At 42.5% G+C, this 15,668-nt stretch overlaps 1 protein-coding gene across 2 annotated transcripts in view; it reads right to left on the bottom strand.

Annotated features, from left to right (window-relative positions):
- epha3 (eph receptor A3) overlaps positions 1 to 15,668 on the bottom strand; it is a 164,169-nt gene that overhangs the window by 42,731 nt on the left and 105,770 nt on the right. For both annotated transcript variants that reach the window (XM_036959042.2, XM_036959041.2), the window contains exons 9-11: positions 14,281 to 14,345; positions 13,696 to 13,821; positions 1,465 to 1,650 (exon numbers count right to left, since the gene is read on the bottom strand). In XM_036959042.2, coding sequence (XP_036814937.1) covers positions 1,465 to 1,650; positions 13,696 to 13,821; positions 14,281 to 14,345 — 377 coding nt within the window. The remainder of the gene's footprint in view (positions 1 to 1,464; positions 1,651 to 13,695; positions 13,822 to 14,280; positions 14,346 to 15,668) is intronic.

Genomic DNA, 15,668 nt, shown 5'->3' with positions numbered 1-15,668 from the left:
TGTTCTCAACTAGCCTACCTGGTTAAATGAAATAAAAAATAAAAACCCAGCAGCGTCGCAGTTCTTGACACACTCAAACTGTTGTGCCTGGCACCTACTACCATACCCTGTTCAAAAGCACATAAATATTTTGTCTTGCCCACTCACCCTCTGAATGGCACACACAATCCATGTCTCAATTGTCTCAAGGCTTAAAAATTATTCTTTAACCTGTTTCCTCCCCTTCATTTACACTGTTTGAAGTGATGAGTGTTATCAATAAGGGACCATAGCTTTCACCTGGATTCACCTGGTCAGTCTATGTCATGAAAAGAGCAGGTGTTCCTAATGTTTTGTACACTCAGTATATATCGCATGCAATATTTTGAATTGCCACTGAGTGAAATGTCCATTTTTATAGTTTACTCTGTTTGTCGTCTCTCCGTTTGTCGTCTCTCTCCCTCTCTACTCTTGCAGCTGCTCAAATGCAGTCAACGGATTGTTTCAAAGAAGAACGATGCAGCTTTCCACTTTGCTTTTAAATCATTCTTTTTTCTATTCCTACAGTTCACCCAAGTGTTTTGTATATCACAAATCAATTCGCCATTGCAATACTTGGTAAAAACAAAACGCTATTCGATTTTTGGCCCATATCGTCCAGCCCTATCGTATAATTATTTTCAACTACTGTATATTGTGATTCAGAAATCCATGGCTGGGCTACAACTGATATGAAGCATCATTAAAACAGATCTGCTCTGGCCTGCTGGTCAAGTTGACCAGAGCTGGCTAACCTCTGTAAAGTTTTACTGTGAGTTTTACAAGCCTGCTTGTTCCTTTAAACTGATCAGTTCATCTGCTGTAGAGCGAGCAGAGGGAGATATGTTATAGGTTTAACTCTTCAGTATAACACGACATGGCCAGAACAGCAGTATTATGTGTGTGTGTGTGTGTGTGTGTGTGTGTGTGTGTGTGTGTGTGTGTGTGTGTGTGTGTGTGTTGTGTATGTTTTACGTGAGTGTGTGTGTATGTTTGTGTGTGTGCATACGTGCACGCATGCATCAGGCCAGAGTGAGTTAACAGGCGGAGAGTGCAGTGAGGTGGAGACCGACTCTGATTGTGGACCAGAGGTCAAAGTAATTATTTCACCGTTTTTCGAGTAATTACCTTTAAGAGGCTGAGAATGTGTGAGTGTGTGAGAATATCTGTGTTAAGGAGCCTCAGGAGGGAGGGTGAGATTCAAGCCAATAGAACTCAACAAAAATGGATTATCTTGTAAAGGTGTAGCCAGTTTCATAGAATTGTTCAGTGTATAACCAACAACACATTTTGTCCAAGGTTTTCTTCTGGGAAGGATTCTTTAGGCTCCATCTGGCCAGGCATAACATACTTCATACATACATAAATATGACGCCAATATTTAATTAGTGATATGTTTGTTTTTCTCTCATTCTTATTGTATAGTAAGATGTGGTCTGTACGTACTCCTGGTGACCACTCCCTCCAGCCTGATGATGTTTGGATGGTCAAACTGTCCCATGATTGACGCCTCGGACAGGAAGTCCCGCCTCTGTTTGTCGGTGTATCCTGCCTTCAGCGTCTTGATTGCCACACAGATCTCCTTCTTACTGGGCAGACGCAGACGACCACTGCACACCTCCCCAAACTCACCTAAACACACACACATACACACACAGAGCGTTAATAACACACACATGCACTGTCACCAAGGACCTGAGGCTACAATCTATTATTGATTACTTTTCATCAGAATAACTGTTATCATTTATTTCAGTTGGATCAGACCCGTCAGAGAGTCTTGCTTCATTTCATAAATACCCACATTAGGCCATTATAAGCATGTGCAGTCATATGTCTTTCTTGGAATCCATTTCCCTCACTGAGATAACAATGACAAATTGAAGCTTGACTACATTGGCCACAGTCTATAAATGACCATTCTACTTTCCATATCATGTAAAGCACTATGACACTCATCAGAGCTGAACAATTATAATTCCAGCATAGTGAGGACATGTACAGTATCATTCCAGCATAGTGAGGACATGTACAGTATAATTCCAGCATAGTGAGGACATGTACAGTATCATTCCAGCATAGTGAGGACATGTACAGTATCATTCCAGCATAGTGAGGACATGTACAGTATAATTCCAGCATAGTGAGGACATGTACAGTATCATTCCAGCATAGTGAGGACATGTACAGTATCATTCCAGCATAGTGAGGACATGTACAGTATCATTCCAGCATAGTGAGGACACATACAGTATAATTCCAGCATAGTGAGGACATATACAGTATAATTCCAGCATAGTGAGGACATATACAGTATAATTCCAGCATAGTGAGAACATGTACAGTATCATTCCAGCATAGTGAGGACATGTACAGTATAATTCCAGCATAGTGAGGACATGTACAGTATAATTCCAGCATAGTGAGGACATGTACAGTATCATTCCAGCATAGTGAGGACATATACAGTATAATTCCAGCATAGTGAGAAAATGTACAGTATCATTCCAGCATAGTGAGGACATGTATAGTATCATTCCAGCATAGTGAGGACATGTACAGTATCATTCCAGCATAGTGAGGACATATACAGTATCATTCCAGCATAGTGAGGACATATACAGTATAATTCCAGCATAGTGAGAACATGTATAGTATCATTCCAGCATAGTGAGGACATGTACAGTATCATTCCAGCATAGTGAGGACATGTACAGTATAATTCCAGCATAGTGAGGACATGTACAGTATAATTCCAGCATAGTGAGGACATGTACAGTATCATTCCAGCATAGTGAGGACATGTACAGTATAATTCCAGCATAGTGAGGACATGTACAGTATCATTCCAGCATAGTGAGGACATGTACAGTATCATTCCAGCATAGTGAGGACATGTACAGTATCATTCCAGCATAGTGAGGACACGTACAGTATAATTCCAGCATAGTGAGGACATATACAGTATAATTCCAGCATAGTGAGGACATATACAGTATAATTCCAGCATAGTGAGAACATGTACAGTATCATTCCAGCATAGTGAGGACATGTACAGTATAATTCCAGCATAGTGAGGACATGTACAGTATAATTCCAGCATAGTGAGGACATGTACAGTATCATTCCAGCATAGTGAGGACATATACAGTATAATTCCAGCATAGTGAGAAAATGTACAGTATCATTCCAGCATAGTGAGGACATGTATAGTATCATTCCAGCATAGTGAGGACATGTACAGTATCATTCCAGCATAGTGAGGACATATACAGTATCATTCCAGCATAGTGAGGACATATACAGTATAATTCCAGCATAGTGAGAACATGTATAGTATCATTCCAGCATAGTGAGGACATGTACAGTATCATTCCAGCATAGTGAGGACATGTACAGTATAATTCCAGCATAGTGAGGACATGTATAGTATCATTCCAGCATAGTGAGGACATATACAGTATAATTCCAGCATAGTGAGGACATGTACAGTATCATTCCAGCATAGTGAGGACATGTACTGTATCATTCCAGCATAGTGAGGACATGTACAGTATCATTCCAGCATAGTGAGGACATGTACTGTATCATTCCAGCATAGTGAGGACATGTACAGTATCATTCCAGCATAGTGAGGACATGTACAGTATAATTCCAGCATAGTGAGGACATGTACAGTATCATTCCAGCATAGTGAGGACATGTACAGTATAATTCCAGCATAGTGAGGACATGTACAGTATAATTCCAGCATAGTGAGGACATGTACTGTATCATTCCAGCATAGTGAGGACATGTACAGTATAATTCCAGCATAGTGAGGACATGTACAGTATCATTCCAGCATAGTGAGGACATGTACAGTATAATTCCAGCATAGTGAGGACATGTACAGTATAATTCCAGCATAGTGAGGACATGTACTGTATCATTCCAGCATAGTGAGGACATGTACAGTATAATTCCAGCATAGTGAGGACATGTACTGTATCATTCCAGCATAGTGAGGACATGTACAGTATGTTCTATCCCTCTGAGGTATGAAGCCTCTCTGGTGGTGTCACACCCTGATCTGTTTCACCTGTTCCTGTGATTGACTCCACCCCCTCCAGGTGTCGCTTGTTTTCCCCAGTGTATTTATCCCTGTGTTTCCTGTCTCTCTGTGCCAGTGTATTTATCCCTGTGTTTCCTGTCTCTCTGTACCAGTTCGTCTTGTTCGTCTCCAAGTCAACCAGCGTGTTCCCATTCTCCTGCTTTTTGCGTTCTCCTTTTTCTAGTCCTCACGGTTTTGACACTTGCCTGTTTCTGGACTCTGTACCCACCTGCCTGACCATTCTGCCTGCCTTGACCACGAGCCTGTCTGCCACTCTGTACCTCCGGGACTCTGATCTTGTTTTGACCTTTTTGCCTGTCCACGACCATTCTCTTGCCTACCCCTTTGGATTAATCAACATAGTAAGACTCCAACCATCTGCCTCCTGTGTCTGCATTTCATTCTCGCCTTGTGCCTTGATAGGTGGATAGCTTCTCTGGTGGATAGGATCACAGAACACAAAAACTCTATTAGACACAAGGACGAGAACTACCCTCTAGCAGCCCACTTTATCCAACACCAACATACAGTCAATGACCTGAAATGTTCTGGGCAATAGAGAATGCAAAAAAGAGGCTAAATGGATCCACCTCCTAGATACTGTTTATCCCCATGGACGTAACAAACTACAGCTAAACTAGTATACTTAGCCCTTCCTAGACTGACTAGTCTATAGCCTCTTGTGTACTTTACTTGTTCTTCTGAATTATAGTATATTCACTATATTGTGCTTCTTTTTTATGGAACGTGTTTTACGCACCAGTTCATATACTGTCCTTTATGCACCAGTTCATATACTGTCCTTTATGCACCAGTTCATATAATGTCCTTTACGCACCAGTTCATATACTGTCCTTTATGCACCAGTTCATATACTGTCCTTTACACACCAGTTAATATACTGTCCTTTACACACCAGTTCATATACTGTCCTTTATGCACCAGTTCATTTACTGTCCTTTACACACCAGTTAATATACTGTCCTTTACACACCAGTTCATATACTGTCCTTTATGCACCAGTTCATTTACTGTCCTTTATGCACCAGTTCATATAATGTCCTTTACGCACCAGTTCATATACTGTCCTTTATGCACCAGTTCATATACTGTCCTTTACACACCAGTTAATATACTGTCCTTTATGCACCAGTTCATATACTGTCCTTTACACACCAGTTCATATACTGTCCTTTACGCACCAGTTCATATACTGTCCTTTATGCACCAGTTCATATACTGTCCTTTACACACCAGTTAATATACTGTCCTTTATGCACCAGTTCATATACTGTCCTTTATGCACCAGTTCATTTACTGTCCTTTACGCACCAGTTCATATCCTGTCCTTTATGCACCAGTTCATATACTGTCCTTTACACACCAGTTCATATACTGTCCTTTATGCACCAGTTCATATACTGTCCTTTACACACCAGTTCATATCCTGTCCTTTACACACCAGTTCATATACTGTCCTTTACACACCAGTTCATATACTGTCCTTTATGCACCAGTTCATATACTGTCCTTTATGCACCAGTTCATATACTGTCCTTTATGCACCAGTTCATATACTGTCCTTTACACACCAGTTCATATACTGTCCTTTACACACCAGTTCATATACTGTCCTTTATGCACCAGTTCATATACTGTCCTTTACACACCAGTTCATATACTGTCCATTACGCACCAGTTCATATACTGTCCTTTACACACCAGTTCATATACTGTCCTTTACACACCAGTTCATATACTGTCCTTTATGCACCAGTTCATATACTGTCCATTACGCACCAGTTCATATACTGTCCTTTACGCACCAGTTCATATACTGTCCTTTATGCACCAGTTCATATACTGTCCTTTACGCACCAGTTCATATACTGTCCTTTATGCACCAGTTCATATACTGTCCTTTACACACCAGTTCATATACTGTCCTTTACGCACCAGTTCATATACTGTCCATTACGCACCAGTTCATATACTGTCCTTTACACACCAGTTCATATACTGTCCTTTACACACCAGTTCATATACTGTCCTTTATGCACCAGTTCATATACTGTCCATTACGCACCAGTTCATATACTGTCCTTTACACACCAGTTCATATACTGTCCTTTATGCACCAGTTCATATACTGTCCTTTATGCACCAGTTCATATACTGTCCTTTACACACCAGTTCATATACTGTCCATTACGCACCAGTTCATATACTGTCCTTTACACACCAGTTCATATACTGTCCTTTACACACCAGTTCATATACTGTCCTTTATGCACCAGTTCATATACTGTCCTTTACACACCAGTTCATATACTGTCCTTTACGCACCAGTTCATATACTGTCCATTACGCACCAGTTCATATACTGTCCTTTACACACCAGTTCATATACTGTCCTTTACACACCAGTTCATATACTGTCCTTTATGCACCAGTTCATATACTGTCCTTTACACACCAGTTCATATACTGTCCTTTACACACCAGTTCATATACTGTCCTTTACACACCAGTTCATATACTGTCCTTTACACACCAGTTCATATACTGTCCTTTACACACCAGTTCATATACTGTCCTTTATGCACCAGTTCATTTACTGTCCTTTACGCACCAGTTCATATACTGTCCTTTACACACCAGTTCATATACTGTCCTTTACACACCAGTTCATATACTGTCCTTTACACACCAGTTCATATACTGTCCTTTACACACCAGTTCATATACTGTCCTTTACACACCAGTTCATATACTGTCCTTTATGCACCAGTTCATATACTGTCCTTTACGCACCAGTTCATATAATGTCCTTTACACACCAGTTCATATACTGTCCTTTACACACCACTTCATATACTGTCCTTTACACACCAGTTCATATACTGTCCTTTACACACCAGTTCATATACTGTCCTTTACACACCAGTTCATATAATGTCCTTTATGCACCAGTTCATATACTGTCCTTTACGCACCAGTTCATATACTGTCCTTTACACACCAGTTCATATACTGTCCTTTACGCACCAGTTCATATACTGTCCTTTACACACCAGTTCATATAATGTCCTTTACACACCAGTTCATATACTGTCCTTTACACACCAGTTCATATAATGTCCTTTATGCACCAGTTCATATACTGTCCTTTACACACCAGTTCATATAATGTCCTTTACACACCAGTTCATATACTGTCCTTTACGCACCAGTTCATATACTGTCCTTTACGCACCAGTTCATATACTGTCCTTTACACACCAGTTCATATACTGTCCTTTATGCACCAGTTCATATAATGTCCTTTATGCACCAGTTCATATACTGTCCTTTATGCACCAGTTCATATAATGTCCTTTACACACCAGTTCATATAATGTCCTTTACACACCAGTTCATATCCTGTCCTTTACACACCAGTTCATATAATGTCCTTTATGCACCAGTTCATATACTGTCCTTTACACACCAGTTCATATACTGTCCTTTACGCACCAGTTCATATAATGTCCTTTACACACCAGTTCATATACTGTCCTTTACACACCAGTTCATATACTGTCCTTTACACACCAGTTCATATAATGTCCTTTACACACCAGTTCATATAATGTCCTTTACACACCAGTTCATATAATGTCCTTTACACACCAGTTCATATAATGTCCTTTACACACCAGTTCATATAATGTCCTTTACACACCAGTTCATATACTGTCCTTTACACACCAGTTCATATAATGTCCTTTACACACCAGTTCATATACTGTCCTTTACACACCAGTTCATATACTGTCCTTTACGCACCAGTTCATATACTGTCCTTTACACACCAGTTCATATACTGTCCTTTACACACCAGTTCATATACTGTCCTTTACACACCAGTTCATATAATGTCCTTTACACACCAGTTCATATACTGTCCTTTACACACCACTTCATATACTGTCCTTTACACACCAGTTCATATACTGTCCTTTACACACCAGTTCATATACTGTCCTTTACACACCAGTTCATATACTGTCCTTTATGCACCAGTTCATATACTGTCCTTTACGCACCAGTTCATATACTGTCCTTTACGCACCAGTTCATATACTGTCCTTTACACACCAGTTCATATACTGTCCTTTACACACCAGTTCATATACTGTCCTTTACACACCAGTTCATATACTGTCCTTTACGCACCAGTTCATATACTGTCCTTTACACACCAGTTCATATACTGTCCTTTACGCACCAGTTCATATACTGTCCTTTACGCACCAGTTCATATACTGTCCTTTACACACCAGTTCATATACTGTCCTTTACACACCAGTTCATATACTGTCCTTTACGCACCAGTTCATATACTGTCCTTTACACACCAGTTCATATACTGTCCTTTACACACCAGTTCATATAATGTCCTTTACACACCAGTTCATATACTGTCCTTTACGCACCAGTTCATATACTGTCCTTTACACACCAGTTCATATACTGTCCTTTACGCACCAGTTCATATACTGTCCTTTACACACCAGTTCATATACTGTCCTTTACACACCAGTTCATATAATGTCCTTTACACACCAGTTCATATAATGTCCTTTATGCACCAGTTCATAGAAGTAGTGTTGCAGATGTGCGTCCTGATGCACAATGCTGATCTGCTCCTATATGTATTCTTTTGTAAATCTTTTCTGTTAATAGTTCACTAAAGTTTACTGCGAAGGTCTGGCCGCCTACTCTTCTTCTTTCTTATATAGTTTCACTAGGCAGGACGTTGTGGTAGAGAGACCACTTCAACATCAGAAGGGCAGGTCAAGCATCACTCTGATACGGCTGGTGACAGGGACTTGGCTAGAGAGGAGAGGGTGTGTGTTTGTGAAGGACAGTGACGTCACAGCTAAAACATGCCAAGCCCTCTCTCCGGGATGATCATTTCCCATAGCTGAGTTGGATCAGAGACGCATGATCGGTACTGAGTCAGAGACACACACACGCAAGGAGGCATATCACACGTACACACACATTGAGGGTCAGTAGTACTGACCTGAGATTGGGTCTGGAAGAATTTAGCAGAATAATTACAGGCTGTCTAAACAGAGCAGCACGCAGCCTGCTGGGCTATGGGAGGGGGGGTCACAGCTGGGCTGTGGTTGGCCAGTGGACAGGCTGGGAAACGACCAGCACCAGGGTCAGTATTACCCTACCCTCCATCCACTCCTCTGATAAGCAGGGGAAGTGATTTGATTAATGAAACAAACTCTCTCTGCTTTCTTAGGCTTTGATGTCTGCAGGTCATCTGTAAGGTGATGCCTTGTGTTTTAAAACAACCATCCAGAGAGAGTCTTTCAGATCTACTGCAGGGTGTCAAGTACACGGCCCGCGAGGGCGTCCAATCCGGCTCCCGGGTGGTTTGCATAATTTAAAAAAATAATATACACTACCGTTCAAAAGTTTGGAGTCACTTAGAAATGTCCTTGTTTTTGAAAGAAACGCTATTTTTTTGTCCATTAAAATAACATCAAATTGATCAGAAAGTCTACAGTGTAGACATTGTTCATGTTATAAATGACTATTGTAGCTGGAAACAGCTGATTTTTAATGGAATATCTACATAGGTGTACAGAGGCCCATTATCAGCAACCGTCACTCCTGTGTTCCAATGGCACTTTGTGTTAGCTAATCCAAATGTATTATTAAGTCTAATTGATCATTTGAAAACCCTTTTGCAACTATATTAGCACAGCTGAAAACTGTTGTTTTGATTAAAGAAGCAATAAAACTGGCCTTCTTTAGACCAGTTGGGTATCTGGAGCATCAGCATTTGTGGGTTCGATTACAGGCTCAAAATGGCCAAAGACTTTTCTTCTGAAACTCATCAGTCTATTCTTGTTCTGAGAAATTAAGGCTATTCCATGCGAGAAATTGCCAAGAGACTGAAGATCTCGTCCAACGCTGTGTACTACTCCCTTCACAGAACAGCGCAAACTGGCGCTAACCAGAATAGAAAGAGGAGTGGGAGGCTCCGGTGCACACCTGAGCAAGAGGACAAGTACATTAGAGTGTCTAGTTTGAGAAACAGACACCTCACAAGTCCTCAATGGTCAGCTTCATAAAATAGTACCTGCAAAACACCCGTCTCAACATCAACAGTGAAGCGGCGACTCCGGGATGCTGTCCTTCTAGGCAGAGTTGCAAAGAAAAAGCCATATCTCAGATTAACCAATAAAAATAAAAGATTAAGATGGGCAAAATAACACAGACACTGGACAGAGGAACTCTGCATAGAAGGCCAGCATCCCGGAGTCGCCTCTTCACTGTTGGCTGAAAAGTTGCTTCCTTCTCCTCTGACAATGTTCCCCAACTCTGAGGATATTTTTCTTCCAGCAGGACAATGCTCCTTGCCACACAGTCAGGTCAATCAAGGTGTGGATGGAGGACCACTAGATCAAGACCGTGTCATGGCCAGCCCAATCTCCAGACCTGAACCCCATTGAAAACTACTGGAATGTGATCAAGAGGAAGATGGACGGTCACAAGCCATCAAACAAAGCTGAGATGCTTGACGTTTTGCACCAGGAGTGGCATAAAGTCACCCAACATCAATTATTTTTTATTTTACCTTTATTTAACTAAGCAAGTCAGTTAAGAACAAATTCTTATTTTCAATGACGGCCTAGGAACAGTGGGTTAACTGCCTTGTTCAGGGGCCGAAAGACAGATTTTTACCTTGTCAGCTCGGGGATTCAATCTTGCAACCTTTCAGTTGCTAGTCCAACGCTCTAACCACTAGGCTACCTGCCACCCCCCACTTTGTCAATGTGAAAGACTGGTGGAGAGCATGCTAAGAGGCATGAAAGCTGTGATTGAAAATCAGGGTTATTCCACCCAATATTGATTTGTGAACTCTTCCTAAGTTAAAACATTAGTATTGTGTTGTTTAAAAATGAATATGAACTGATTTTCTTTGCATTATTTGAGGTCTGACAACACTGCATCTTTTCTGTTATTTTGACCAGTGGTCATTTTCTGCTAATAAATGCTCTCAATGACAATATTTTTATTTAGAATTTGGGAGAAATGTTGTCAGTAGTTTATAGAATAATATTCATTATATCCAAACATACCTATAACTAGTAAAACCAGAGACTGAACATTTTGCAGTGGTCTCTTACTTTTTTCCAGAGCTGTATAGTGCATTTCAGAAAGTATTCAGACCCCTTGACTTTTTTCACATTTTACAGCCTTATTCTAAAATGGATTCAATAGTCCCCCCCCCCCCCCATCAACCTACACACAATACCCCATACCCCATAATGACAACATGAAAACAAGTTTTTAGAAAATGTTGCTAATTTATTACAAATAAAAAACTGAAATACCTTATTTACATAAGCATTCAGATCTCAAGGACGCTCAATGAAAACAGGATGCACCTGAGCTCAATTTCAAGTCTCATAGCAAAGGGTCTGAATACTTAGGTAAATGTGATATTTCAGTTTAACATTTTTGGAATATTGTGTGTAGATTGATGAGGGGGAAAAACAATTGAATCCATTTTAGGACTATTTTTTGCACATTTTGACAGCAAGGAAATATAACACATTTTCAGTGCAGCCCTCTGGACCTTGCTGAAGACCAAATGCGCCCCCCGGGACAAAATTTGTTTGACACCCCTGATCTACAGGAACAGCTAAACTCTAGAGGGAGTGTATACTGCATTCTACTCTGTAAGTGCAGGTCTTGTAGAGTGAGGTCTGTATGATGGCTTTACAGCCAGAGGGACTTAGGAGACTAACATGCTGCTGTGTGTGTGTGTGTGTGTGTGTGTGTGTGTGTGTGTGTGTGTGTGTGTGTGTGTGTGTGTGTGTGTGTGTGTGCGTGTGCGCGTGTGTATGTGTGCTCTCCCACTGCCTGCTATTCCCATGAATCACAATGCATTAACTTCATGTCTACACTCCTGCTGAAGACATCAGGGGGAGAGAGGAGAGGTGGAGAAAGGAGAGAGAGGAGAGGAAGAGAGAGGAGAGGTGGAGAAAGGAGAGGTGGAGAGAGAGGAGAGGTGGAGAAAGGAGAGGTGGAGAAAGGAGAGAGAGGAGAGAGAGAGGAGAGAGAGGAGAGGTGGAAAGAGAGGAGAGAGAGGAGAGAGAGAGGAGAGGTGGAGAGAGAGAGGAGAGAGAGGAGAGAGAGAGAGGAGAGAGAGGAGAGAGGAGAGAGGAGAGAGAGAGGAGAGAGAGAAGAGAGAGAGGAGAGAGGAGAGAGAGAGGAGAGAGAGGAGAGAGAGGAGAGAGAGGAGAGAGAGAGGAGAGAGGGGAGAGGTGGAGAAAGGAGAGAGAGAGGAGAAAGGAGAGGTGGAGAAAGGAGAGAGAGGAGAGAGAGGAGAGAAGGAGAAAGGAGAGAGAGGGGAGAGAGAGGTAGAGAGAAGAAAGGAGAGAGAGATAAGAAGAGAAAGGAGAGAGAGAGGTAGAGAGAGGAGAGGTGGAGAAAGGAGAGAGAGAGGAGAGAGAGGTAGAGAGGAGAAAGGAGAGAGAGATAAGAAGAGAAAGGAGAGAGAGAGGAGATAGAGGAGAGAGAGGAGAGGTGGAGAAAGGAGAGAGAGAGGAGAGAGAGGAGAGAGAGGAGAGGTGGAGGAAGGAGAGAGAGGAGAGGAGGAGAAAGGAGAGAGAGAGGAGAGGTAGAGAGGATAAAGGAGAGAGAGATAAGAAGAGAAAGGAGAGAGAGAGGAGAGAGAGGAGAGGTGGAGAAAGGAGAGAGAGAGGAGAGGTGGAGAAAGGAGAGAGGGGGGAGAGAGGAGAGGAGGAGAAAGGAGAGAGAGGGGAGAGAGAGGTAGAGAGGAGAAAGGAGAGAGAGATAAGAAGAGAAAGGAGAGAGAGAGAGAGGTAGAGAGGAAGCTGTGGGGGGGGGGGGGTGTAAAATAATATCCCATCTGGAGGTGCGGTACTTTTACCCATAGTCCTCTGCTTCAGCAGCATGCACTCTATTAAATGCAGTGAGGCAGGGAGGACTTCTTCCGTCTCCCTCTCTACATCCCCTTTCTCTATCCATCAATCCCTATCACTACCTCCACTCCCCTTCCGACCATCTCTCAATCCAACCCTTTATCCATATCACCTTTTCCTCCCCCCCATCCCTCACTCTTCTTCCCTTCCTCCCTCCCTTCCCTGCCTTTCCCTCTCTCCCTCCGTAGCAGGAGAGGAGGAAAATGAAGCTCTCCAGCTGAGGTGTTAAATGAATCTCATTCTCACCACATTCAGAACAAACACACTTCACTCTCAAATAGCTCCTCTTTGTGCCTCTGAATGCCAATGTATGTGACGTATATTTGGGATTGCTGTGAATTTAATGTGGGACATTTTGTTCAAGATGTCTTACTGTAGGTAACCGTATCTGAATGCTATGTGTTATTGACATGTTTGGGATTTAAAAATACATTTGATTGATATAAATATATATATATATATATATGTATGTGTGTGTGTGTGTGTGTGTGTGTGTGTGTGTGTGTGTGTGTGTGTGTGTGTGTATGTGTGTGTGTGCGTGTGTGATGTCTCTTGTCTCACCTGCTCCCACCACCTTGTCGATGGCGATACAGGAAGCATCCAGCTCCTTGGCAAACTCATGGACGGCCTGGCTGGGGTCTTCATAGGTGTGAGGGTCTACGTAGGTCCTTATTCCTGGCAGTCGCACTGAGGAGGGAGAGGGAGAGAGTTGGCAATTGTTTCATTGGGAGAACCAGAAGGGGTGTGTGTGTGTGTGTGTGTGTGTGTGTGTGTGTGTGTGTGTGGTTTTAGAATGTGTTAGCTATAGGAATAGGCAGTGGAGACTAGAGACTTTGGCTGGGTCACAAAACACATTACATCATGTGACATGTATGGATGACTCACCCATCAATAAGGCCAGTCAATGGTTCATATGTAAGAACAACACTAGGTTGGTTTATGAGTGTGGCCAGCCCCAATGAAAACACATTTCTGTTCAAATAAACCCCAATCAGGAGATGGATTATACTGTACACAAACATCCTGGCCCTGTACCTAACTAACGCTGAGGTGGGGGAATAATGACTCACTGTATTTTAGAAGAACCATTGACAGACAAAGAGACAGAGAAAGAGACAGACAGGGAGGGGAGAGAGGTGAACTTACGGTGACCGTTGCCAAAGTGCAGTCTCTTTTCATCAGGCTGTTTAGACTTGCTGTAGCCACAGAACCTGTCAGTCACAATGATAGAGATTAAGGTCACACCTTTACCCATCAGCCTTCACTCCCCCCTTTCCCTTGCCTTACATCTGAGGGCATAGCACATTGTTTGTGTTTGTGTGTGTGTGTGTGTGTGTGCAGAGGGGAGCAGCAGTCAGTCCAGTCTACGATGGCGTGTTTTTCTTTGCTGTGAGCCAGAACAGGATCTGTTGGACTAGTAATGAGCCTGAGAGTTCTACTCTCACTACAGCACTGACTGCCAACATCAACCCCACACGCAGGCACACACACACACCTCTCACATCGGGGCTGTTACACCACACACACACACCTCTCACATCGGGGCTGTTACACCACACACACACACACACCTCTCACATCGGGCTGTTACACCACACACACACACACACACACACCTCTCACATTGGGGCTGTTACACCACACACACACACCTCTCACATCGGGGCTGTTACACCACACACACACCTCACATCGGGGCTGTTACACCACACACACACACACCTCTCACATCGGGGCTGTTACACCACACACACACACACCTCTCACATCGGAACTGTTACACCACACACACACCTCTCACATCGGGGCTGTTACACCACACACACACACCTCTCACATCGGGGCTGTTACACCACACACACACACACACACACCTCTCACATCGGGGCTGTTACACCACACACACACACCTCTCACATCGGGGCTGTTACACCACACACACACCTCTCACATCGGGGCTGTTACACCACACACACACACACACCTCTCACATCGTGGCACACAAAATAAAAAAAGCAACAGGAGCATGCTGTATAGACCAGGGATCATCATGCTGTATAGACCAGGGATCATCATGCTGTATAGACCAGGGATCATCATGCTGTATAGACCAGGGATCATCATGCCGTATAGACCAGGGATCATCATGCTGTATAGACCAGGGATCATCATGCTGTATAGACCAGGGATCATCATGCTGTATAGACCAGGGATCATCATGCTGTATAGACCAGGGATCATCATGCTGTATAGACCAGGGATCATCATGCTGTATAGACCAGGGATCATCATGCTGTATAGACCAGGGATCATCATCTAGATTCAGCCGCGGGATGATTTTTCTTGAGCAGATGGTCGGGGGCCGGAACATAATTATAAATAATATGTGGACTGGTAAATTTACCACAAGAAGCCCAAACAGGTACAATATTTCACTGAAATATAATAGTTTCAAACCGTGCTTACATTTGTATACAATCACATATCTCTCTATTATCTGTGGTAATACTTTGGAACAGATTTTCTGAGTTTAA

Source organism: Oncorhynchus mykiss, chromosome 22 (assembly GCF_057628025.1).
Source record: "Oncorhynchus mykiss isolate SJ-2025 chromosome 22, ASM5762802v1, whole genome shotgun sequence".
In the NCBI taxonomy this organism is placed as follows: Eukaryota; Metazoa; Chordata; class Actinopteri; order Salmoniformes; family Salmonidae; genus Oncorhynchus; species Oncorhynchus mykiss.
This window is presented reverse-complemented; position numbering and strand designations above follow the sequence as displayed.